This window comes from Coregonus lavaretus (assembly GCF_964263955.1).
Source record: "Coregonus lavaretus genome assembly, chromosome: 7".
NCBI classification, from domain to species: Eukaryota; Metazoa; Chordata; class Actinopteri; order Salmoniformes; family Salmonidae; genus Coregonus; species Coregonus lavaretus.
Genome location: NC_139994.1, coordinates 32,777,278 through 32,801,126, shown reverse-complemented (window position 1 = coordinate 32,801,126; position 23,849 = coordinate 32,777,278). Strand labels below are relative to the sequence as shown.

The 23,849-nt window shown below is 41.4% G+C and overlaps 1 protein-coding gene across 1 annotated transcript; it reads right to left on the bottom strand.

Annotated features, from left to right (window-relative positions):
* Nucleotides 1-1,423: 1,423 nt before the first annotated feature.
* On the bottom strand, nt 1,424-14,376 carry LOC311132083 (prostate stem cell antigen-like). The gene is made up of 3 exons (XM_084165259.1): nt 13,966-14,376; nt 4,238-4,348; nt 1,424-3,738 (listed from the first exon to the last, which is right to left on the bottom strand). Exons 1-3 carry the CDS (start codon nt 14,015-14,017, stop codon nt 3,512-3,514), a joined length of 390 nt encoding a protein of 129 aa, XP_084021385.1. The 5' UTR covers nt 14,018-14,376; the 3' UTR covers nt 1,424-3,511.
* Between the last annotated feature and the right edge of the window lie 9,473 nt (nt 14,377-23,849).

The following is a 23,849-nucleotide window of genomic DNA, read 5'->3' as shown; positions in this document are numbered from 1 at the left end:
CCCGCTCAACCCAGCTAACAATGATCTGTCAGTCCGCCAGCATTTTTTGGGTGGCACGCCGTCAGTGGCTTGTCGCGGTTGGGCATCCGGCGGCAGACCATCCGCAAGCCGATGGTCTGCAATCGCTCATCGGTCCACTAGCGTTTCTTGAGCGGCAAGCCGCTATGCTAGGTGGAGGTCTGACCTTCAGTGGAGGAACTTCGGCATGTTGATATGCGGACCCGTGCGTGTGACCTGCTGTAACGGCTTCTCATAAATTGAATAAATACTGCTACTATTGCTGAAAACAATTTATATATACTACCATTCAAAAGTTTGGGGTCACAAAGAAAAGCAATTTTTTTGTCCATTAAAATAACAACAAATTGATCAGAAATACAGTGTAGACATTGTTAATGTTGTAAATGGCTATTGTAGAAACAAATAACTTTCTTCTGAAACTCGTCAGTCTATTCTTGTTCTGAGAAATGAAGGCTATTCCATGCGAGAAATTGGCAAGAAACTGAAGATCTCGTACAATGCTGAGAACACTCCCTTCACAGAACAGCGCAAACTGGCTCTAACCAGAATAGAAAGAGGAGTGGGAGGCCCCGGTGCACAACTGAGCAAGAGGACAAATACATTAGAGTGTCTAGTTTGAGAAACAGACGCCTCACAGGTCCTCAACTGGCAGCTTCATTAAATAGTACCCGCAATACACCAGTCTCAACGTCAACAGTGAAGAGGCGACTCCGGGATGCTGACCTTCTAGGCAGAGTTGCAAAGAAAAAGCCAAATCTCAGACTGGCCAATAAAAAGAAAAGATTAAGATAGGCAGTCTGAGATATGGCTTTTTCTTTGCAACTCTGTCGCTAACTCTGCCACCGGTGGACCGCTACTGACCTGCCGGCCATATGTTTGCTGGGAACATTCATCGTAAATTGTGGAGTTGACTTTAATCGGCTAATCTAAATTAGGCTTTAAAATAGAAATCTGCACCCCCCCAGTCAAAAAATTATTCTGCCGTCTCTGACTGCAGCCTAAAGTGCATTTTCTATTGGACTATTTGCGAGTTAGGGTAGGGTGCAGGCCTCAGATTGTCACTTTATCACATATAGTCAGACTGTTGCGGATGGGTTATTGGCAATTGCGGGCGGGTGGGGGTGAACAAACAGCTCACTCATGCGTCACTAAATGCTACTTGTACTTGACTACTTGAACACATAGGCATGTTATAGAAAATATAAGGGTTAATGTGACAATAGAAAGGTTTTGACAATGTTTTCACCAACTTTTGAATTGGTTTGAGCGGGCACCGGGGAGGGGAAGGAGGAAACATGTATGTCCTGCTAAGCCACAAACTGAGGAATGGTTTGTTTGGGGGTGGAGAAAATGTCATGACACTAATAGACAATAGCAAAGAATTCAGAAGGCAGAGGATTTTGTAGAAGCTTAAACATTTATTGAATTCTTTTAACTTATTTTGCTAAGTCATCAAACTACATAGAGTATACACATTTCCAGTTTAAAAAAGGTTTTAAAAGCAAAAATGTTTTCAGATATACCTAAATCATAGCTAACATGGCTAACATCAAATTAATACAGAGTTTTTCCCAAACAAGGAAATACCATAGACAAATGTCCAATTAACCTAGAAAAGAATCCCAATAATGATAACACAAACAAACATAACTTAAAAGCTTGATTTAACTCTTTACATCTATACTGAACAAAAATATAAACGCAACATGCAACACATTTTTTTTTCTTCCTGAGTTACAGTTCACATAACGTAATCTGTCAATATAATAAATTAATTGGGCTCTAATCTATGGATTTCACATGATTGGGCATAGGCCTACCTACTTGGAAGCCAGGCCCAACCAATCAGAATGAGTTTTCCCCCCAAAAGGGCTTTATTACAGACAGAAATACTCCAGTTTCATCAGCTGTCCGGGTGGCTGGTCTCAGACGATCCCGCCGGTAAAGAAGCCGGATGTGGAGGTCCTGGGCTGGCGTGGTTACAAGTGGTCTGTGCTTGTGAGGCCGGTTGGACGTACTGCCAAATTCTCTAAAACGACGTTGGAGGTGGCTTATGGTGGAGAAATGAACATTCAATTCTCTGACAACAGTTCTGGTGGACATTCCTGCAGTCAGCATGCCAATTGCATGCTCCCTCAAAACGTGAGACATCTGTGGAATTGTGTTGTGTGACAAAATTGCACATTTTAGAGTGTTGCCTTTTATTGTCCCCAGCACAAGGTGCACTTATGTAATGATCATGCTGTTTAATCAGCTTCTTGATATGCCACACCTCTCAGGTGGATGGATTATTTTGGCAAAGGAAAAATGCTCACTAACAGGGATGTACACATTTGTGCACAACATTTTAGAGAAATAACCTTTTTGTGCGTATGGAACATTTCTGGGATCTTTTATTTCACCTCATGAAACATGGGACCAACACTTTACATGTTGCGTTCATATTTTTGTTCAGTATACATTCTAATCTTGCCAGATAAATACAATAATTACTTTAGGCAAAAAGGAATGTGCAGGGTGGACAAAGATACAATTCCTAGTCAACACAAGATAAACCACATTGTTGGGAACTACCAGGTCAAATCATGATGTCAGTAATCTTCAGGTCAGAAAGTCTGAGCTCTAGAAAGAGGCCCGAGTTGGAAATAGGTTTTTCCCAGTCTGAGCTAGTTTTTTTTCGGAGTTCCCAGTTGTTTTGAACGCACTGAAGTCGGAAGTCTGAGATTTCCGAGTTCCCAGTTGTTTTGAACGTGGCAAGACAGACCAGTCTAGCAACTGGCCTCCTTCCTTTGGTCTAGGTCATCACGTAGCTCAAGAATGGGGGCAACTTATGAGGTCATACAGCAATTGCATTATTCATTGTAAACTGGGTGATCAGTGGAGCTCCCAAACAGCAAGGAGGGCTGGATAATGGGATAATTAATAGTGAACGTCAAATTTAAATAGTTGTTTGAAATGAGCATTCATAACCAACACCAGAGAGAGAAAATATTATTTGTTAGCTGAACTCCCTATTGAAGATTAATGAACTGTCAGTCAGTATGAACAGTCATTGGTTATTTAATGATGACTGACAGATTTCCATCCTACTAAAGTGTCAGAAGACATCTGCTAAATTATGTTAATGGTAACTTGCCAATTGTATGTTTAATTGAATGCTTTCCATAAGTGCAACTGAATGAGGGCTAGTCTGTGTTGAACGACTGCATTTCCAAGTGAGCCATAAAACAAATTGAGAGATTTCCAGAGGCATCAAAGACAAATAAAATTATTTAATAGAAATAATTAAGAAGTTTAGCTGGTATATGGTACACTTTAACAGATGTTTCCTCATTGGCCTAAATGATACAAGCTTAATGCAGGACTTACATTCATGGACAGATTGGTGCTAACATTTGATGAGTGCGTGTGGGTGTGTGAACCATCAACCTACACGTATATCAACCTCTGCATATGTATGTGTATAGGCCACACAGAGGGCTTCATCCCCTTACACTAGGACTTTGGTCATGAAGGCAGTGGTCAGGGTGGCGAGGGCCAGGGGCAGGATGCTCATTCGGTGCAGGTCCGGGGCAGCGTTACACAGGTCCTTGTCACAGCAGCTCTTGGTTAGGTTGTATACTGTGTGGTTGGAGTCGGAAGGGAAATTGGTTGTGGTCGTCTTGTTGCATTCGTCCAGTTTCAGGCAGCCTTTCATCTTGATGTCCACAATCTTAACTGTGGATGAAAAGGAAAAAATGTGATGCCTCTCAACTGAATTACTTAAGCTTGGTCAAGCCAAGTGGCACATACAGTAAGGCCTCTTAAATGGACAAACTATGAAACACACGTTTTTCATTAACTTTTTGCCCCAAGACAGAACACTGGAAAGTGACATTTGCGCATCTGCAAAAGGAATGTTAGCAGGTTGTCTTCCTTCCTTGTTTGCTTCTGAAGAGGACAGAGGCACTATGGGGTGTAAAAACAGACTAGCAAAAAATAATAAAAATGTCCCTTGCATTCGCAGTTGTCTTTTCTTACCAACACTGATTTTGCTGATAGCTGCTTTGAGAAAAGTTCTTACTTGCAACATGTGGTTGTTTATCTGCAGTACCTTAGTTGAATGGAACTGGATAAGAGCGTCTGCTAAATTCTTACAATGTAAATGAAAGACACCTATGAGCCACCTATGACCGGTGTCAGCCAGGCCTTGGGCCCTTTAGTCTTGGGTCCTTACTTGCATGTCCGACACCGCTGAAACAATACTCCCCGGCATTGCAGTTGACTTCGGTGGTATAGCACATGTTCCAAAAGCCCACGTCACATTTGTAGCACTTCAGTGCCTGGCCTGGGATAACAGAGATGGAAAGAAAAAATAAGCAATAAATTACCATATGCAATTCTTAAAATTCTCTTCATATTCAAGTAAACATTCTTGTAGATAACTCCCTTGACCTAATGCTTGTTGATGCAATCCTACGTCATTGGGACTGTTTGTCTCTAAACATGGGATGGGCCAAACACAACGGTTTAGCCGTTGACTCTCCCCGGTTTTGTTGACTGTGCACTTCAGTGGATGAAAGGCCCAACCTGTGCAGGTCATTATTATGTTAGTCATAGAAGGGCATAGTTGTTTGACAATTTGTCCACTTCTGAAAACACAGGGCGAATGCTTTGAGTGTAGCCCTCTTAGGTCTTGATGGGGACATACAAAATGGCTGCTTCACAGTAAGTGCCACTCCAGACAGAGAACCAATCGGGTCAGGAAGACGGAATGTCCCTGAGCAAGTTTACTTCTTAAACCTGTCCATCAAGTTGTATGTGTGACTAATTCATCCCATGACAGGATCCGTCATGGAAAGGCAAACATTTGTAGGTGACGTGCACACATTGACACATACAGTACATACACCATTTTGTTTGTTCCTTGTTTGAGTAACTTTGAGTAAAGTTACTCAGTCCATTTGCATTCATGTCATTAAAGTGGTAAAGACCTATTCATGGGACGATTCTACAGAACAGAGCATAGCTGCCATTTTAAATGAGCAACACATATTTGTCACATTTAGGTACCAACTTCACTATTTTTAAAAGAGGGAAAACATGGCGTGGCCTTCAGTTATGAATGTCTGGTTGACAAAACAACAAATAATCTAAGCAATTTGTGATTGAGCCAAGGAGCATTGAGCTGCTTAGCAAGGTATAAAAGGTTTAAAAAAGTATTATTATTATTATTATTAAAAACGCCATGCCAAAACCTGCCCTCCCTTCCCCTCCCAAACACTGGTTTCGGTCACACCCCACGGCAGAGGAGTTCACAAGAGACTTGGGTTACAAAGAAAATGCCACTCCTGATCCCCCCCCAAAAAACACACAAAACATACATTGAACAAAAATATAAACGCAACATGTAATGTGTTGGTCCCATGTTTCATGAGCTTAAATAAAATATCCCAGGAATGTTCCATATGCACAAAAAGCTTATTTCTCTCAAATGTTGTGCACACATTTGTTTACATCCCTGTTGGTGAGCATTTATCCTTTGCCAAGATAATCCATCCACCTGACAGGTGTGGCATATCAAGAAGCTAATTAAACAGCATGATCATTACACAGGAACACTGTGTGCTGGGGACAATAAAAGGCCACTCTAAAATGTGCAGTTGTCACACAACACAATGTCACAGATGTCTCAAGTTTCAAGGGAGCCTGCAAATGGCATGCTGACTACAGGAATGTCCACCAGAGCTGTTGCCTGAGAATTGAATGTTCATTTCTCTACCATATGCCGGCTCCAAGGTTGTTTTAGAGAATTTGGCAGTACGTCCAACCGGCCTCACAACCGCAGACCACGTGTATGGCATCGTGTGGGCGAGCGGTTTGCTGATGTCAACGTTATGAACCGAGTGCCCCATGGTGGCATTGGGGTTATGGTATGGGCAGGCATAAGCTACAGACAACGAACACAATTGCATTTTATCGATGACAATTTGAATGCACAAAGATATCGTGACGAGATCCTGAGGCCCATTGTGAGGCCCATTTTTCCAACAGATGCATATCTGTATTCCCAGTCATGTGAAATCCATAGATTAGGGCCTAATACATTTATTTCAATTGACTAATTTCCTCACATGAACTGCAACTCAGTATAATCAATGAAATTGTTGCATGTTGCATATTTTTGTTCAGTGTACATTGAGAGCATGAGTGGATCCCCACAATCCAACCAAATGACTCAACTGTTTGATCATATGTAAAGAGGGACGCAACAGAATCTCTTTGTCGGCTTGGGTATCCACTTATATCAAAGATCATTATGCGATCTTGCAGACATCGATTCAGCTTTGATCTAACTTTATTTAACAAGCATTATTCACCGGAGTAGCCTGTTCTCTACGTATAAAGTAGAAAATATGCACATGCACAGAAGCTTTGGGAAGCCGCAGCCACTCCGTATATCAAAGCATCTCATTACCAAGTGATCTGATCATTCAATCAATGTTTGAATTCCATTCTTTAGGTTCAAATATGAAATAAGGTGTCTTTCCGGGAAGGACAAATGCATCCTTGAGAGAATAGCCAGAGAACACAGATAGGTAAGACATGTCAACGCACAAGTAAACTTCCACTTGTCAAAAACCCTCCCACTCAAGAATGCTTTGACCAAAATGTACTGAGGCTGCATTTGCACAGGCAGATTCTGATATTTTTCCACTTATTGGTCTTTTGACTAATCAGCTCAGCTCTTTATAATTGGTCAAAAGGTCAGAATTGGGCTGCCTGTGTAAATGCTGCCTAAGTGGCGGTTTCCGATACACAGATTAAGCGTAGTCCCGGACTAAAAAGCTATTTTAATGGAGATTCTCCATTGACCACACTTTTTAGTTCAGGAATAGGTTTAAATCTGTGTCTGGTAAACCGGCCCTAAGAGTGAAAATAATCAACTGTCCTCAATCAGAATGCCAATTCCCCTACCACTACAGTACGTACAACAACATGCATTTGAGGACACAGGCTCAGCCCTTGGAACCACATCAAACAACCCTTGTGATAAGGTTGCCATACTGTGCGTAGTAACGTACAAGCCAACACAACGTATATGAATCATGACATGATGCACATGTCTCTGTCAGTCTCTGCATGGGGCTTTGGAGGGTTTTGGGCCACGCCTTGACTTTACCCCCTTCAGAAATCCTGTCAAATGGGTTCCCTTCACTCATGTCACACCACCAATCTGTCACCGCCTCACACACACACACACACACACACACACACACACACACACACACACACACAGGTGACGCACAGGTGACAGTCAGGTTTCGCAAACGAAGCTGCCTCTTGGCTTACACACTTGGCTGCATTCTATCCACAACAGGTCATTTACAGATACAATGAGGGGTTAAGTTAAGGATGAGCGCACAAGCCTTGATTGGGTAATACTGAGCACGGGGAGAAGAGTCATACGGGAACCGACTGGGGCATCATAATGATGGTCATTGTAGGATGCTATATTTGTTATAAGGATGAGGGGGATGATGTTCACAATTGGTCTCCACCATCTCTCATTATTGTTACCTTTAAGAGGACTGAGGACACAGTGCCCATTGAGTATGAATAAACAGTTGCTCATATAAGTCACTCAAAAAAAGCAAAAAAGATCATGATCATGTGGCCTAGGACTATCAAAAATGTTTTGCTTTAGTGCAGACCATTAATTGTCATGGGAAATGTTTTTGATGATCATTATTAACCATATGGTTTGTGTTATAAGTACCACTATTGGGGAATTATTATTACATGGACAAAGTGTGATGCCGAAATAATTACCCACAAGAGACAACTATTTGATGACATAGTAGTCATGGAGAATTTTGCTGGCCTCTAGCAACATTCAAGCATCCTTTAAATTCCCCCACCCAAAAGAAAACTCCTGGTGGGCCTATGCAGTATGCATGTCATGCATGGACTCCATCAGAATTAGCAGGGAAATAAAAACTAACCTGATAATCAGTTGTATTGTCCCCTGTACAGTCCCCAGCCATATATACAGTCCCCAGCCATATACAGTGGGGAGAACAAGTATTTGATACACTGCCGATTTTGCAGGTTTTCCTACTTACAAAGCATGTAGAGGTCTGTAATTTTTATCATAGGTACACTTCAACTGTGAGAGACGGAATCTAAAACAAAAATCCAGAAAATCACATTGTATGATTTTTAAGTAATTAATTTGCATTTTATTGCATGACATAAGTATTTGATACATCAGAAAAGCAGAACTTAATATTTGGTACAGAAACCTTTGTTTGCAATTACAGAGATCATACGTTTCCTGTAGGTCTTGACCAGGTTTGCACACACTGCAGCAGGGATTTTGGACCACTCCTCCATACAGACCTTCTCCAGATCCTTCAGGTTTCGGGGTTGTCCCTGGGCAAATACGGACTTTCAGCTCCCTCCAAATATTTTCTATAGGGTTCAGGTCTGGAGACTGGCTAGGCCACTCCAGGACCTTGAGATGCTTCTTACGGAGCCACTCCTTAGTTGCCCTGGCTGTGTGTTTTGGGTCGTTGTCATGCTGGAAGACCCAGCCACGACCCATCTTCAATGCTCTTACTGAGGGAAGGAGGTTGTTGGCCAAGATCTCGCGATACATGGCCCCATCCATCCTCCCCTCAATAAGGTGCAGTCGTCCTGTCCCCTTTGCAGAAAAGCATCCCCAAAGAATGATGTTTCCACCTCCATGCTTCACGCTGGGATGGTGTTCTTGGGGTTGTACTCATCCTTCTTCTTCCTCCAAACACGGCGAGTGGAGTTTAGACCAAAAAGCTCTATTTTTGTCTCATCAGACCACACTACCTTCTCCCATTCCTCCTCTGGATCATCCAGATGGTCATTGGCAAACTTCAGGCGGGCCTGGACATGCGCTGGCTTGAGCAGGGGGACCTTGCGTGCACTGCAGGATTTTAATCCATGACGGCGTAGTGTGTTACTAATGGTTTTCTTTGAGACTGTGGTCCCAGCTCTCTTCAGGTCATTGACCAGGTCCTGCCGTGTAGTTCTGGGCTGATCCCTCACCTTTTATTGTCCCCAGCACAAGGTGCACTTACAGTGGGGAGAACAAGTATTTGATACACTGCCAATTTTGCAGGTTTTCCTACTTACAAAGCATGTAGAGGTCTGTAATTTTTATCATCATAGGTACACTTCAATTGTGAGAGACGGAATCTAAAACAAAAATCCAGAAAATCACATTGTATGATTTTTAAGTAATTAATTTGCATTTTATTGCATGACATAAGTATTTGATCACCTACCAACCAGTAAGAATTCCGGCTCTCACAGACCTGTTAGTTTTTCTTTAAGAAGCCCTCCTGTTCTCCACTCATTACCTGTATTAACTGCACCTGTTTGAACTCGTTACCTGTATAAAAGACATCTGTCCACACACTCAATCAAACAGACTCCAACCTCTCCACAATGGCCAAGACCAGAGAGCTGTGTAAGGACATCAGGGATAAAATTGTAGACCTGCACAAGGCTGGGATGGGCTACAGGACAATAGGCAAGCAGCTTGGTGAGAAGGCAACAACTGTTGGCGTAATTATTAGAAAATTGAAGAAGTTCAAGATGACGGTCAATCACCCTTGGTCTGGAGCTCCATGCAAGATCTCACCTCGTGGGGCATCAATGATCATGAGGAAGGTGAGGGATCAGCCCAGCCAGAACTACACAGCAGGATCTGGTCAATGACCTGAAGAGAGCTGGAACCACAGTCTCAAAGAAAACCATTAGTAACACACTACGCCGTCATGGATTAAAATCCTGCAGCGCAAGCAAGGTCCCCCTGCTCAAGCCAGCGCATGTCCAGGCCCATCTGAAGTTTGCCAATGACCATCTGGATGATCCAGAGGAGGAATGAGAGAAGGTCATGTGGTCTGATGAGATAAAAATAGAGCTTTTTGGTCTAAACTCCACTCGCCGTATTTGGAGGAAGAAGAAGGATGAGTACAACCCCAAGAACACCATCCCAACCGTGAAGCATGGAGGTGGAAACATCATTCTTTGGGGATGCTTTTCTGCAAAGGGGACAGGACGACTGCACCGTATTGAGGGGAGGATGGATGGGGCCATGTATCGCGAGATCTTGGCCAACAACCTCCTTCCCTCAGTAAGAGCAAGATGGGTCGTGGCTGGGTCTTCCAGCATGACAACGACCCGAAACACACAGCCAGGGCAACTAAGGAGTGGCTCCGTAAGAAGCATCTCAAGGTCCTGGAGTGGCCTAGCCAGTCTCCAGACCTGAACCCAATAGAAAATCTTTGGAGGGAGCTGAAAGTCCGTATTGCCCAGCGACAGCCCCGAAACCTGAAGGATCTGGAGAAGGTCTGTATGGAGGAGTGGGCCAAAATCCCTGCTGCAGTGTGTGCAAACCTGGTCAAGACCTACAGGAAACATATGATCTCTGTAATTGCAAACAAAGGTTTCTGTACCAAATATTAAGTTCTGCTTTTCTGATGTATCAAATACTTATGTCATGCAATAAAATGCAAATTAATTACTTAAAAATCATACAATATGATTTTCTGGATTTTTGTTTTAGATTCCGTCTCTCACAGTTGAAGTGTACCTATGATAAAAATTACAGACCTCTACATGCTTTGTAAGTAGGAAAACCTGCAAAATCGGCAGTGTATCAAATACTTGTTCTCCCCACTGTATACACCTACCTAATATTGAGTTGCACCCCCTTTTGCCCTAAGAACAGCCTCAATTCATTGGGGCATGGACTCTACAAGGTGTCAAAAACGTTCCACAGGGATGCTGGCCCATGTTGACTCCAATGCTTCCCAGAGTTGTGTCAAGTTGGCAGGATGTCCTTTGGGTGGTGGACCATTGTCGATACACACGTGAAACTGTTGAGCATGAAAAACCCAGCAGCGTTGCAGTTTTTGACACACTCAAACCGGTGCGCCTGGCACCTACTACCATACCCCGTTCAAAGGCACTTAAATATTTTGTCTTGCATATTCACCCTCTGAATGGCACACATACATAATCCATCTGTCTGAAGTCTTAAAAATCCTTCTTTAACCTGTTCCCTCCCCTTCATCATTGAAGTAGATTTAACAAGTGACATCAATAAGGGATTATAGATTTCACCTGGTCAGTCTATGTCATGGAAAGAGCAGGTGTATCTAATGTTGTGTACACTCAGTGTATGTTTTTGTATATTATCTGGTGTCGTTTTTATGTCCTGTAAGGATTTGTTATGAAGCAAGACACATTTCTGTGAAAACAGACAATAAAATGCTATCTTAAAGTGATATAGGCCTAACAGTTTACTTTAGGTATGTAAAGGTTGTTTCCCTGTGTTACTGTAGGACAAACACCACCACACCATTGTGTTTGATCTACAAAAACACTACATTGGCAAATCCCTCATATTTCGTCAGGCTTGACTTGTGTTATTGAAGATTTACCTTGAAACAAAGTCAGACGCCATATAAAAAATTACACTGGGGACATACTGGTGGCGGAATTGGAAGGAACAGCATCTTTATTAACAAAGAGGTTGGGTATTACGGATTTAATGAAAGAACCAATGCTGTATTGGGTATTGGCCAAATAGGAGAGCAGATCAAGTTACTCTGTTCAACTGATTTCAGATCAGGGCCCGTAACCTCAAACCATAGTGCCAAGTACCACAGTCCAAATCAGACTACTGTTGCACTCTACAGTTCACTCACAGCAACTACGTCAAAAGAGTTGATCAGTTCATGATGAGACCCCATGATGATGGGAACCATGTATACCATAAGTGGGATTCCAAAACAACAAACATTGGTCAAAATTGATTTCATTGAATCCTCTTGAAATTAAGGCATTTGTGTTGGGATATTGATAAGTGAAACAAGACTTGATACAGATTTGTAAAATTAGTACTAAAGTTGTCCACATGATGGCAATGTTGCCTGATATACAGACTGCCATGGTGTGTTCTGTCTTCTAACCTAGAGCCTGGACCAAGAAGTATTCGATGGGGATCTTAATAAATCAAATCAAAAAGGTATATTTGACAATTACAAATGCCATTAATCCCGTGACCTGTGTCAACATAGTTGTTAAGATCTAGAGCCAGTATTCACAGGTAGCTTAGTGGTTAAGAGTGTTGTGCCAGTAACTGAAAGGTTGCTGGTTCTAATCCCCGAGCCAACTAGGTGAAAAATCTGTTGATGTGCCCTTGAGCAAGGCACTTAACCCTAATTGCTCGTGTAAGTCACTCTGGATTAGAGCGTCTGCTGAATGACTAAAATCTAATTGAGCAAACAAGTTTTACCTTGAGAGGGTAGTCAGTAATATACACTAGTTCTACTCCATAGTGTCCCTGAAAGGGTTAAACTAATATGGCTTCCTGTAATTGCCAACACCTTCCACCCACAAGGCATGAGACCAAACACCTGACCTTAACTAACTGCTGTCTTAATGTTGCTGTCACAACATTACTAACACCAAATTGCAAAATTGAGCTCAATCTAACTGAGCTACAGACATCTCCCTTTGGCCTGCTCTCCACACAGTATACTAAGAGGCTTGTTAGCCTACACATCAGCCAAATGATCAGGGTCACGGTATCAATGTAACTCGCTGTGAATCAAACATGTGACACCAGGGGTGTATTCATTAGATAAAGACCGTTGCAAAATGTTTTGCAATGGAAACCGTTTATCCCAAACTGAGGTAGGCCCCTCCCCATTTCATTCCGTTTGCTTCCGTTTGGCTCCTAGTGAATACACCCTAGAGCACTACACTCAGAATGATGAATACTCTCCAAGTTAAGGGCCAAAAGGGGAAGCCAGCAGAACTACATTTTCTCATGTCTTAGTTTCACTAAAATGTTTTGTTAGGGAACCTATGCAAATGTTGTATGAGATCATGTTCCCAAAAATATTGATGAATGTGGGCAGAAATTTTGTTTCTGTTATTTTGATTCTTACATATTCACAATTCAGGAAGAACTCAATCAAGGTAGACAAATGCAGAAAATCATATAGAAAGGGTGTGGTTTGAAACCTGAGATGGGGACAAAGGCTTGTTTAGCGGAACTAAGTTATAAACTATGGGTCATCCATAAAGGCAAGAATAACGGTTTATTTTGTCTTTACAGTTAAATATTCTGAACCATTCTCTCATAAAGGGGTCAAATTAGTTTGGAAGTAGGTTAGGTCAATGTTGGCATATCTCAGCCTTTAAATCAAATGCATAATGTGGACAGGTTCTGATACGCAATCTAGGTGAGCCTAGTATGCCTGGATCTGTGGCTAAGGGTTAGACAAACCACACATACCAACCCTAAACTTCTAATAGGGTGGACTCAATTCACCTAGAAGAAAAACACTTTTTTGACAATAGCCACCAGGTTAGGAATAGGAATAATGGAGTGTCATGGCAAATAAAAAAAGGGATAGTTTACCCAAATTACATATTGGTTTCCTTACCCTGTAAGCGGTCTATGGACATGATTTTTATTGTAACCCACTTATGGGAGAATCTGAACCTTCAACTACAAACATTAGGCTGCGTTTACAAAGGCAGCCCATTTGAGATATTTTTACACTAATAATTGGTATTTTGACCAATCAGACCAGTTCTTTTGCCAATAATTGGGCAAAAGATCAGAAACACTGGCTTAAGACATCCACATTTTCTAATTGATTGTATTCGGATGAAAAGCTTGCCTATTTATATTATAAACTATAATGCTTCTTGTTGCAATAAATTGAAAGTATACATAGCATTCGAATGACGAAAAAACGAACATCATTTAGACTACCCAATTCATTACAATCGCATCAAACATATAATAACGCAATAAGCAACGATTGAAATAAGCAAACAAATACATTTGACAAATTTAAATAAGCAAACAAATACATTTGACAAACTATTATATCTTACCAACTGCAAAACACAGGCCAACTGTGAAAATGCTGAGAAGAATTCTGTTCATCTTTGAAAATGTAAAAAAAGATCAGTGTCGACAAGTTTACCAGAGTTTTTTCCGTGCCTCTATATAGACAGTTAGCTACTGTGGTCAAACAACACAATTCGTCACCAACTCGCTATTTATAATCTCCCTCCCATCTTCATAGACGCGTCACCATTATCAAATTCAACATAGAAGTGTCTGGGACACGTTCAGAAATAAATCCCATGAATAGAGCCGACCCACTGGACACAGACGTAAATTCAATGTATTTTCCACGTTGGTTCAACGTAATTTCATTCACCTAGTGTCTGCCAGTGAGGACGTGATTCCTTATTCTACATGTCGGAGAAGCATGTTTTTAGGCTCACATTTTCCAAGGCTCACTTTTTTTTTTGTAGGCTCACATTTTCCATGACTAGCCTACATTACATACACACTTAGGCTATGTCAATATCCTTAATTTACCTGTACTCCCGAAAACCACACAATCAACCAGTTTGTCTAGTTGCAAAGACTATGCCCTGACCTGTATGTTCCCACAGCAACTAGAAGGGTACACTAGTTATATAACTTGTAGGCTTTCTCTTTTGACACAACTCTCATCTCCCCATCCTTTTACGGTTGTTATTATGCCCACCTAGTAGGTTAGAGGGGCTTCATAACTAAATCCATAAAAAACGTAGGCAATTATATAGGCATTAGGTATAATGCATAGAGGAACAGGACACACATGGCCGGCCCTAGCCTTTTGGAGGGCCCCCCCACCTTGCGGGCAAAACATTTAAGTGTCCCCACTCTTGACAGCGGAGAGAAAGTTTTCTGCAATTCTACACATTTTGCCATGGGGTAAAGATTTTCTTTTGCAGTTCTAAAGCAAATTTCCAGAAATTCTACACATTTTGCCATGACTTATGCCATGTTAACATGTTATCTGAGTGAGAATGACTAACAGGGCCCCTGGGCGCGTTACTACAAGTTTAGATAGCTGGGTAGACTAATTTACCAATCTAAAAATAAATTGTGGACATGGGGTAATTGAGTGACTGTCAGTGACTGACATAACAAGAGAAAACTGTTGATGCACAACCAAATTTAGAAATTGCACCTTTTGTATTCAACTATTCTAACTCTCAACAGTAAGTTGAGAAAAAAAAAAGCAATAATTTTAGTCGGTACCCCCTAGCGGCTGGAGGCCCTAAACGACCACTTATGTCGCTTATGCCTAGGGCCGGCCCCAAAGACACAATAGGCATACATTTTGTTACCAGTAATATTATTTTTGGTTCCAATTAGTCTGCTGAAAGGAGAGGTAATCTAGATGTTGGGAAAGTGTATACCCTATGGTAAAAACAGAAGTGAGCAAACAGGCTCAAATAGATAGTTTAGACTACACAAAAATGTATATCTTTCAAATGAAAGACATTGGGTTGGGTTCTTTTTTGTGTCATAGTTTTTTCCAATATCTTTTCCAATATCTCAGGCTGCCTATCCTGTCTGAAATGTGTCTGTGTTGTTCTGTGAAAGAGCAGGGTCCAGTTCTATTCAAATGTTGAGCTGTATTTGCATTTGGTGCGTGTGAACATTTATATTTTTATTTTACTTTATTTTTCTAGAAAGGATTACGTTTGAAGATTAGCTCTATTGGAATATTAATATTATAATGATTTGCAAATAATAATATTAGCTGTATGTCTATACCCCTTAGAGGTGTGGCAGTTGGTTCTTTAAACCACAGCGTCTATGCATGGGTTCCCAAACTCGGTCCTGCGGCCCCCACGGTTGCACATTTTGGTTTTTGCCCTAGCACTACACAGCTGATTCAAATAACCAACTCAGCATCAAGCTTTGGGGTTGGCCCAGGACCGAGTTTGGGAAACCCTGGTAAAGAACAAACCTCCAAAGGACATACAAGTACAGCTAATATGAAGTACATACAGGGATGGGGATAGAGTAGGCTTCCTACCTCCAATGTCAATGTGGGGGATTTTTCCATCAGCAGTAGTAAGTCTCAAATATGCATGTCCGCACGCACACACACACACACATAGTATTGTACAGCTAACCTTGTGGGGACACACAATTCAGTCCCATTCAGAATTATATTCTCCCTAACCTAATCCTAACCCGTACTCTTACCCTAACCCTAACCTTAACCCGAAAACCTAACCTTAATCCTAACCCTAGCTCCTAACTCTAACCCTAAAACTAACCCTAGCTCCTAACCCTTAACGTAATTCTAACCCTAACACTAATTCTAACCTTGTGAAATTTCAACCACAGGATTATGTCATCATGACAACCAAATTTCTACATAGACAAACCTTGTATAAAATATGTTAAAATTCTACATTTAGAACAACATCAGATTTTCAACGTTATATCCACTATCAGGAAGAAAAAAATAACTATAGCTTGGGCAGCACCTCCTACTGGAGAATTGATCTATCTACAGCTACCTCTAGGCCTCCCATCCAAGGTTTTAACCAAGCCCAGCTATGATATTTGTTACTGACTATTACCAATGTACTATCATGAGAATGATTGTTGAGAGATCTCCACTTAAAAACTAAATAGATTCACTGTTGCTATGGAAGACATTCCAAAGGGTAGGTTTAACAGAGCAAATGAAATGTGACCATGCTTTATCAATCATTAATGATGCTATTTAGGCCTACAGTATATAGCATTTGCAAAGTCATAAACAGATATTGTTTCAATTCAACCTAGAATTAAACAAAAAAATAGACACTACAATAGGCCTAGGGTTTCAAGCTCTGGTTGATTTAAAATGTAATGATATTTAGTGCTATTCAATTGTGTTTGGTTGTCAACGCAACCAAATATCAACATTTGAAGTAGATGTACTGTATTTTCTGCTTGGATAGTTCCATCTGTGCCACTGACTTAGTCTGGCTTTAATCCCAGTTTGTCTGTAAATAAAAAATGTATATGTTGGATTCACGTCTCCATCTCAAATTGTGCTCATGATATGTCAGTCTCTCATTTTAATCTTGGTCAGCTTTTCAGGTTTGAGTCAGCAAAATACAAAACAGTTAGTAAAGGAGTTAACAGTGACTGACAGAGTGACTCCCACTAGTGTAACTGGAAAAGCAAATATTGGTTACTTTTGAATAAGTGCTTGAGTTTATCTTGAATCATTGTTTCCTTACCCTTGTGGTCGGTGACTTTGAGCAGGAATGACTGTGTGTGGTTTTAAGGGGCGTTTGTGAGTCTCCGACATGTTTCTCAACTGTTGTCATTAATGCGAAGGGCATTTGGGAGTAAACAACAATGCTAATCTCTATTCTGATCAGTCACTGCAGCAGGAGAGATCCCAGGAGTGATAAAACAAGAGAGAAGGAGAAGGAGTATGGAAAGGATTGGAGAGTTAGAGCTTTTGATTATAATGTAATTGTGGACAAGAATTCTACATCCAAAAGTTTTGTAAGTGTTTTTTCTGGAGTTGCAGCTGGCTTAAAATAAAATAAAATAAAAAACAATCGTAAGAAAGAGCATACTGTAGATGTTAGGACTAGGAGGAAGATATTTTTTAAAAATAGTGTAGGAGAGGGTGTGGTGAAGCCAGCAGGCGTGGTTGAGGGAACATGTCACATGACTCTGTGAGCAACAGGCATACGGTCACGGATAATGTGCTGTTACACAAATTGTTTTTCATGAACAATGTTCCAACTTCAGACTATACATGAATTTCCATACAACATAACATATACAAGCACACACTCAAACACAGATAGACTAAACAAACTTTTGAGGATCCTTTTGGATCCTATCATACAAATTCAATCACTCTTATATTTTTGAAGTTACTGTATGTTGCCCAATGCAATCTCTTGAGTGCACTGCCCAGAAAGCATACACTTGACCACAAAAGTACAATTGCTAAATAATGGTCATATCAGTAGGAAACAAAGGGGAAACTTGTTGGCCTTCTGCCCAGTGTGCCCAGGGTGTGTAAGGAGAGACCAAGGGAGGGACAGGCCCTTACTCCTGATGCTGTGGTCAAAACTCCTGAGTCATGTGGGGACTCCTCCTCTCCCGCTCTCCTCTCCCTGGAAAATGTGACGGAGTCAGGGCAGGCACATGGTTGCATACTGTTCATTTTACTAAAGAGGAGCAGCACTGTCTTTGGGAAAAGTAGAATGCAAAAAACGGTAGTATATATTCACTGGCAAGGCTTCCCAGTTTTGTTTTTTACCATGGCATTGGTCTTTCTTGTTTACACAGAAAAACACATTTAGGAAAACATTTCAGAGATTAAGCAGATTTTTTTATGTTTAAAATATCTTATTATAGAGTAGATACAGTGCTGTGAAAAAGTGTTTGCCCCCTTTTTGATTTTCTCTATTTTTGCATATTTTTTATGCTGAATGTTATCAGATCTTCAACCAAAACATAATATTATATAAAGGGAACCTGAGTTTACAAATAACAAAACAAATGTATACTTATTTTATTGATTTAATTAACAAAGTTATTCCCCCTTACACTCAATAACTGATTGTGCCACCTTTAGCTGCAATGACTGCAACCAAATGCTTCCTGTAGTTGTAAATCAGTCTCTCACATCGCTGTGGAGGAATTTTGGCCCACTCTTGCATGCAGAACTGCTTTAACTCAGCGACATTTGTGGGTTTTCAAGCATGAACTGCTTGTTTCAAGTCCTGCCACAACATCTCAATTGGGATTAGGTCTGGACTTTGACTAGGCCATTCCAAAACTTCAAATGTGTTGCTTTTTAACAATTTTCATGTAGACTTGATTGTGTGTTTTGGATCATTGTCTTGCTGCATGACACAGCTGCACTTCAGCTTCAGCTCACAGAAGGATGGCCTGACAGTCTCCTGTAGAATTCTCTGATACAGAGCAGAATTCATGGTTCTTTCTGTTAAGGCAAGTCGTCCAGGTCCTGAGGCAGCAAAGCATCCCCAAACCATCACACTACCACCACCATGCTTGACCGTTGGAATGAGGTTCTTACTGTGGAATGCAGTGTTTGGTTTTCGCCAGACATAATGGGACCCATCTCGTCCAAAAACTTCACTGAAGTTTGCCAAAAAGCACCTGGAAGCACCTGGATGATCATCAAGACTCTTGGAAGAATGTTCTATGGACAGATGATTCAAAAGTATAAACTATCTAATGTAATTGGCAGATCATTTTGCTTATTTTAACCTAAAATAGGCTTAATACAAGTAATGTATCTTATTTCAAGATAGTTTTAAAGATATTTTACCTTAATATGATGATTAAGGAAAAATACCTTTAAAAATATTGTAAAATAAGATAATCGTGAAGAAGAAAATATACTACTTAAAAATGGACATTGCCTCAATGGTGCTGCCCATGCTGTCACAGACGCTATAATGGCACAGATACAAAGATGAGTCCTCAATCTATCACTATGGAAATTGAATAACTTCCTGTAAATGAATAAGCCCTGTATGAAGTGTCACAAACATGTGACGCACCACGTTGCCAGGAATTAAGACACACGCAAAGTAAGCCCTTAGAATAGAATTGAGGTTGGACGTATACAGTTGAAGTCGGAAGTTTATATACACTTAGGTTGGACTCATTCAAACTTGTTTTTCAACCACTGCACAAATTTCTTGTTAACAAACTATAGTTTTGGCAAGTCGGTTAGGACATCTACTTTGTGCATGACACAAGTACATTTTTCAAACAATTGTTTACAGACAGATTATTTCACTTATAATTCACTGTATCACAATTCCAGTGGGTCAGAGGTTTACATACACTAAGTTGACTGTGCCTTTAAACAGCTTGGACAATTCCAGAAAATTATGTCATGACTTTAGAAGCTTCTGATAGGCTAATTGACATAATTTGAGTCAATTGGAGGTGTACCTGTGGATGTATTTCAAGGCCTACCTTCAAACTCAATGCCTCTTTGCTTGACATCATGGGAAAATCAAAAGAAATCAGCCAAGACCTCAGAAAAAAGATTGTAGACCTTCACAAGTCTGGTTCATCCTGAAGGTACCACGTTCATTTGTACAAACAATAGTACGCAAGTATAAACACCATGAGACCACGCAGCCGTCATCCCGCTCAGGAAGGAGACGCGCTCTGTCTCCTAGAGATTAACGTACTTTGGTGCAAAAAGTGCAAATCAATCCCAGAACAACAGCAAAGGACCTTGTGAAGATGCTGGAGGAAACAGGTACAAAAGTATCTATATCCACAGTAAACGAGTCCTATATCGACATAACCTGAAAGGCCACTCAGCAAGGAAGAAGCCACTGCTCCAAAACCGCCATAAAAAAGCCAGACTACGATTTGCAACTGCACATGGGGACAAAGATCGTACTTTTTTGAGAAATGTCCTCTGGTCTGATGAAACACAAATATAACTGTTTGGCCATAATGACCATCGTTATGTTTGGAAGAAAAAGGGGGACACTTGCAAGCCGAAGAACACCATCCCAACCGTGAAGCACGGGGGTGGCAGCATCATGCTGTGGGGGTGCTTTGTTGCAGGAGGGACTGGTGCACTTCACCAAATAGATGGCATCATGAGGAAGGAAAATTATGTGGATATATTGAAGTAACATCAAGACATCAGTCAGGAAGTTAAAGCTTGGTCGCAAACGGGTCTTCCAAATGGACAATGACCCCAAGCATACTTCCAAAGTTGTGGCAAAACGGCTTAAGGACAGCAAAGTCAAGGTATTGGAGTGGCCATCACAAAGCCCTGACCTCAATCCTATAGAACATTTGTGGGCAGAACTGAAAAAGCGTGTGCGAGCAAGGAGGCCTACAAACCTGACTCAGTTACACCAGCTCTGTCAGGAGGAATGGGCCAAAATTCACCCAACTTATTGTGGGAAGCTTGTGGAAGGCTACCCGAAACGTTTGACCCAAGTTAAACAATTTAAAGGCAACGCTACCAAATACTAATTGAGTGTATTTAAACTTCTGACCCACTGGGAATGTGATGAAAGAAATTAAAGCTGAAATACAGTGGGGAAAAAAAAGTATTTAGACAGCCACCAATTGTGCAAGTTCTCCCACTTAAAAAGATGAGAGAGGCCTGTAATTTTCATCATAGGTACACGTCAACTATGACAGACAAAATGAGGGAAAAAAATCCAGAAAATCACATTGTAGGATTTTTAATGAATTTATTTGCAAATTATGGTGGAAAATAAGAATTTGGTCAATAACAAAAGTTTCTCAATACTTTGTTATATACCCTTTGTTGGCAATGACACAGGTCAAACGTTTTCTGTAAGTCTTCACAAGGTTTTCACACACTGTTGCTGGTATTTTGGCCCATTCCTCCATGCAGATCTCCTCTAGAGCAGTGATGTTTTGGGGCTGTCGCTGGGCAACACGGACTTTCAACTCCCTCCAAAGATTTTCTATGGGGTTGAGATCTAGAGACTGGCTAGGCCACTCCAGGACCTTGAAATGCTTCTTACGAAGCCACTCCTTCGTTGCCCGGCGGTGTGTTTGGGATCATTGTCATGCTGAAAGACCCAGCCACGTTTCATATTCAATGCCCTTGCTGATGGAAGGAGGTTTTCACTCAAAATCTCACGATACATGGCCCCATTCATTCTTTCCTTTACACGGATCAGTCGTCCTGGTCCCTTTGCAGAAAAACAGCCCCAAAGCATGATGTTTCCACCCCCATGTTCTTTGGATGCAACTCAGCATTCTTTGTCCTCCAAACACGACGAGTTGAGTTTTTACCAAAAAGTTCTATTTTGGTTTCATCTGACCATATGACATTCTCCCAATCCTCTTCTGGATCATCCAAATGCACTCTAGCAGACTTCAGACGGGCCTGGACATGTACTGGCTTAAGCAGGGGGACACGTATGGCACTGCAGGATTTGAGTCCCTGGCGGCGTAGTGTGTTACTGATGGTAGGCTTTGTTACTTTGGTCCCAGCTCTCTGCAGGTCATTCACTAGGTCCCCCTGTGTGGTTCTGAGATTTTTGCTCACCGTTCTTGTGATCATTTTGACCCCACGGGGTGAGATCTTGCGTGGAGCCCCAGATCGAGGGAGATTATCAGTGGTCTTGTATGTCTTCCATTTCCTAATAATTGCTCCCACAGTTGATTTCTTCAAACCAAGCTGCTTACCTATTGCAGATTCAGTCTTCCCAGCCTGGTGCAGGTCTACAATTTTGTTTCTGGTGTCCTTTGACAGCTCTTTGGTCTTGGCCATAGTGGAGTTTGGAGTGTGACTGTTTGAGGTTGTGGACAGGTGTCTTTTATACTGATAACAAGTTCAAACAGGTGCCATTAATACAGGTAACGAGTGGAGGACAGAGGAGCCTCTTAAAGAAGAAGTTACAGGTCTGTGAGAGCCAGTAATCTTGCTTGTTTGTAGGTGACCAAATACTTATTTTCCACCATAATTTGCAAATAAATTCATTAAAAATCCTACAATGTGATTTTCTGGATTTTTTTTTCTCAATTTGTCTGTCATAGTTGACGTGTACCTATGATGAAAATTACAGGCCTCTCTCATCTTTTTAAGTGGGAGAACTGCACAATTGGTGGCTGACTAAATACTTTTTCCCCCACTGACATTTCACATTCTTAAAATAAAGTGGTGATCCTAACTGACCTAAGACAGGGAATTTTTACTAGGATTAAATGTCAGGAGTTGTGAAAAACTGAGTTTAAATGTATTTGGCTAAGGTGTATGTAAAGTTCCAATTTCAAATGTAGGTATTAGTCATACATTCACACACACATTTTACCTCAGAGCATGTGCTTGCTCGCCCGTATGCAAGGCTGAGGGAAGACATTTTGAGTTGAGGGTGCTGCCAGATGGTTGAGAAAAAAATCCCCTTCATAATAAAGCATTGCATGCATCTATAAATCACATTTGTGTAGTAGCATACAGTTGAGCAGATGCGTTTTTAGGATTTCCACACATGGGGAACATTATTTAGCAGGCTCTATTGTTTTAGGAAAGTAAAGGTGGTGAAGAGTGGAGAACGTCCTCTCCAAGGATGCGACAGAGATCGGACGACAGAGGCACAGTTTGATTAGGGTTTCTACTTCTCTGAAGAGTCCTCTCGTTTGTGAGTTAAGTTGGGCCAAAGTTAAAGTAACCTCTGGGACAGTGCTGTATGGGGTATATTTTGTGAATAGTTTTATTTTTGTGAAGAAATACTCAAAGAACAGCTAGTGTTGGGATTCCGGGATGATGACTTTTATCGGGAGATGAGACAGTCCTGAACGAGAAGAAAACGTCGTTCATCGACGTGATGATTGCTGCCATCACTTGGTCAGAGGTGGAGGAGAACCACGCTCTAACCCCGGCCAAGAACAGCAACAAAACGTGAGTCACGGTGAGTGCAGCTGCGGCGGCAGCACCAGTAACGCAGTCATCTCCTATAACCTTAGAGAAGCAATTCAGAAGATAGCTGCTCGTCAGGATGAACTGGTTCAGGAAGTTTGCCAGACCAAGAGAGGCCAAACCCCTCAAGATGATCAGGTCCCACACAGGAGAAACACCAGACCTTCACTGAAAGACAACGATGGTAGATACAGTGCCTTTGGAAAGTATTCAGACCGCTTGACTTTTTCCACATTTTGTTACTTTACAGCCTTGCTCTAAAATTGATTAAAATCGTTGTCCTGTTGGAAGGTGAACCTTCGCCCTAGTCTGAGGTCCTGAGTGCTCTAGAGCAGGTATTCATCAAGGATCTCTGTACTTTGCTCCGTTCATCTTTGCCTCTATCCTGACTAGTCTCCCAGTCCCTGCCGCTGAAAAACATGCCCACAGCATGATGCTGCCACCACCATGCTTCACTGTAGGGATGGTGCCTGGTTTCCTCCAGAC

What these genes read in the sequence shown, in the direction of transcription:
- LOC311132083 (XM_084165259.1), bottom strand. Translation starts at nt 14,017, where the DNA reads ATGAACAGAATTCTTCTCAGCATTTTCACAGTTGGCCTGTGTTTTGCA. An exon ending in TGGCCTGTGTTTTGCAGTTG is followed by an intron (nt 4,349 to 13,965) that starts GTAAGATATAAT and finishes CTGTTATCCCAG; the next exon opens with GCCAGGCACTGAAGTGCTAC. An exon ending in CAGCGGTGTCGGACATGCAA is followed by an intron (nt 3,739 to 4,237) that starts GTAAGGACCCAA and finishes TTTCATCCACAG; the next exon opens with TTAAGATTGTGGACATCAAG.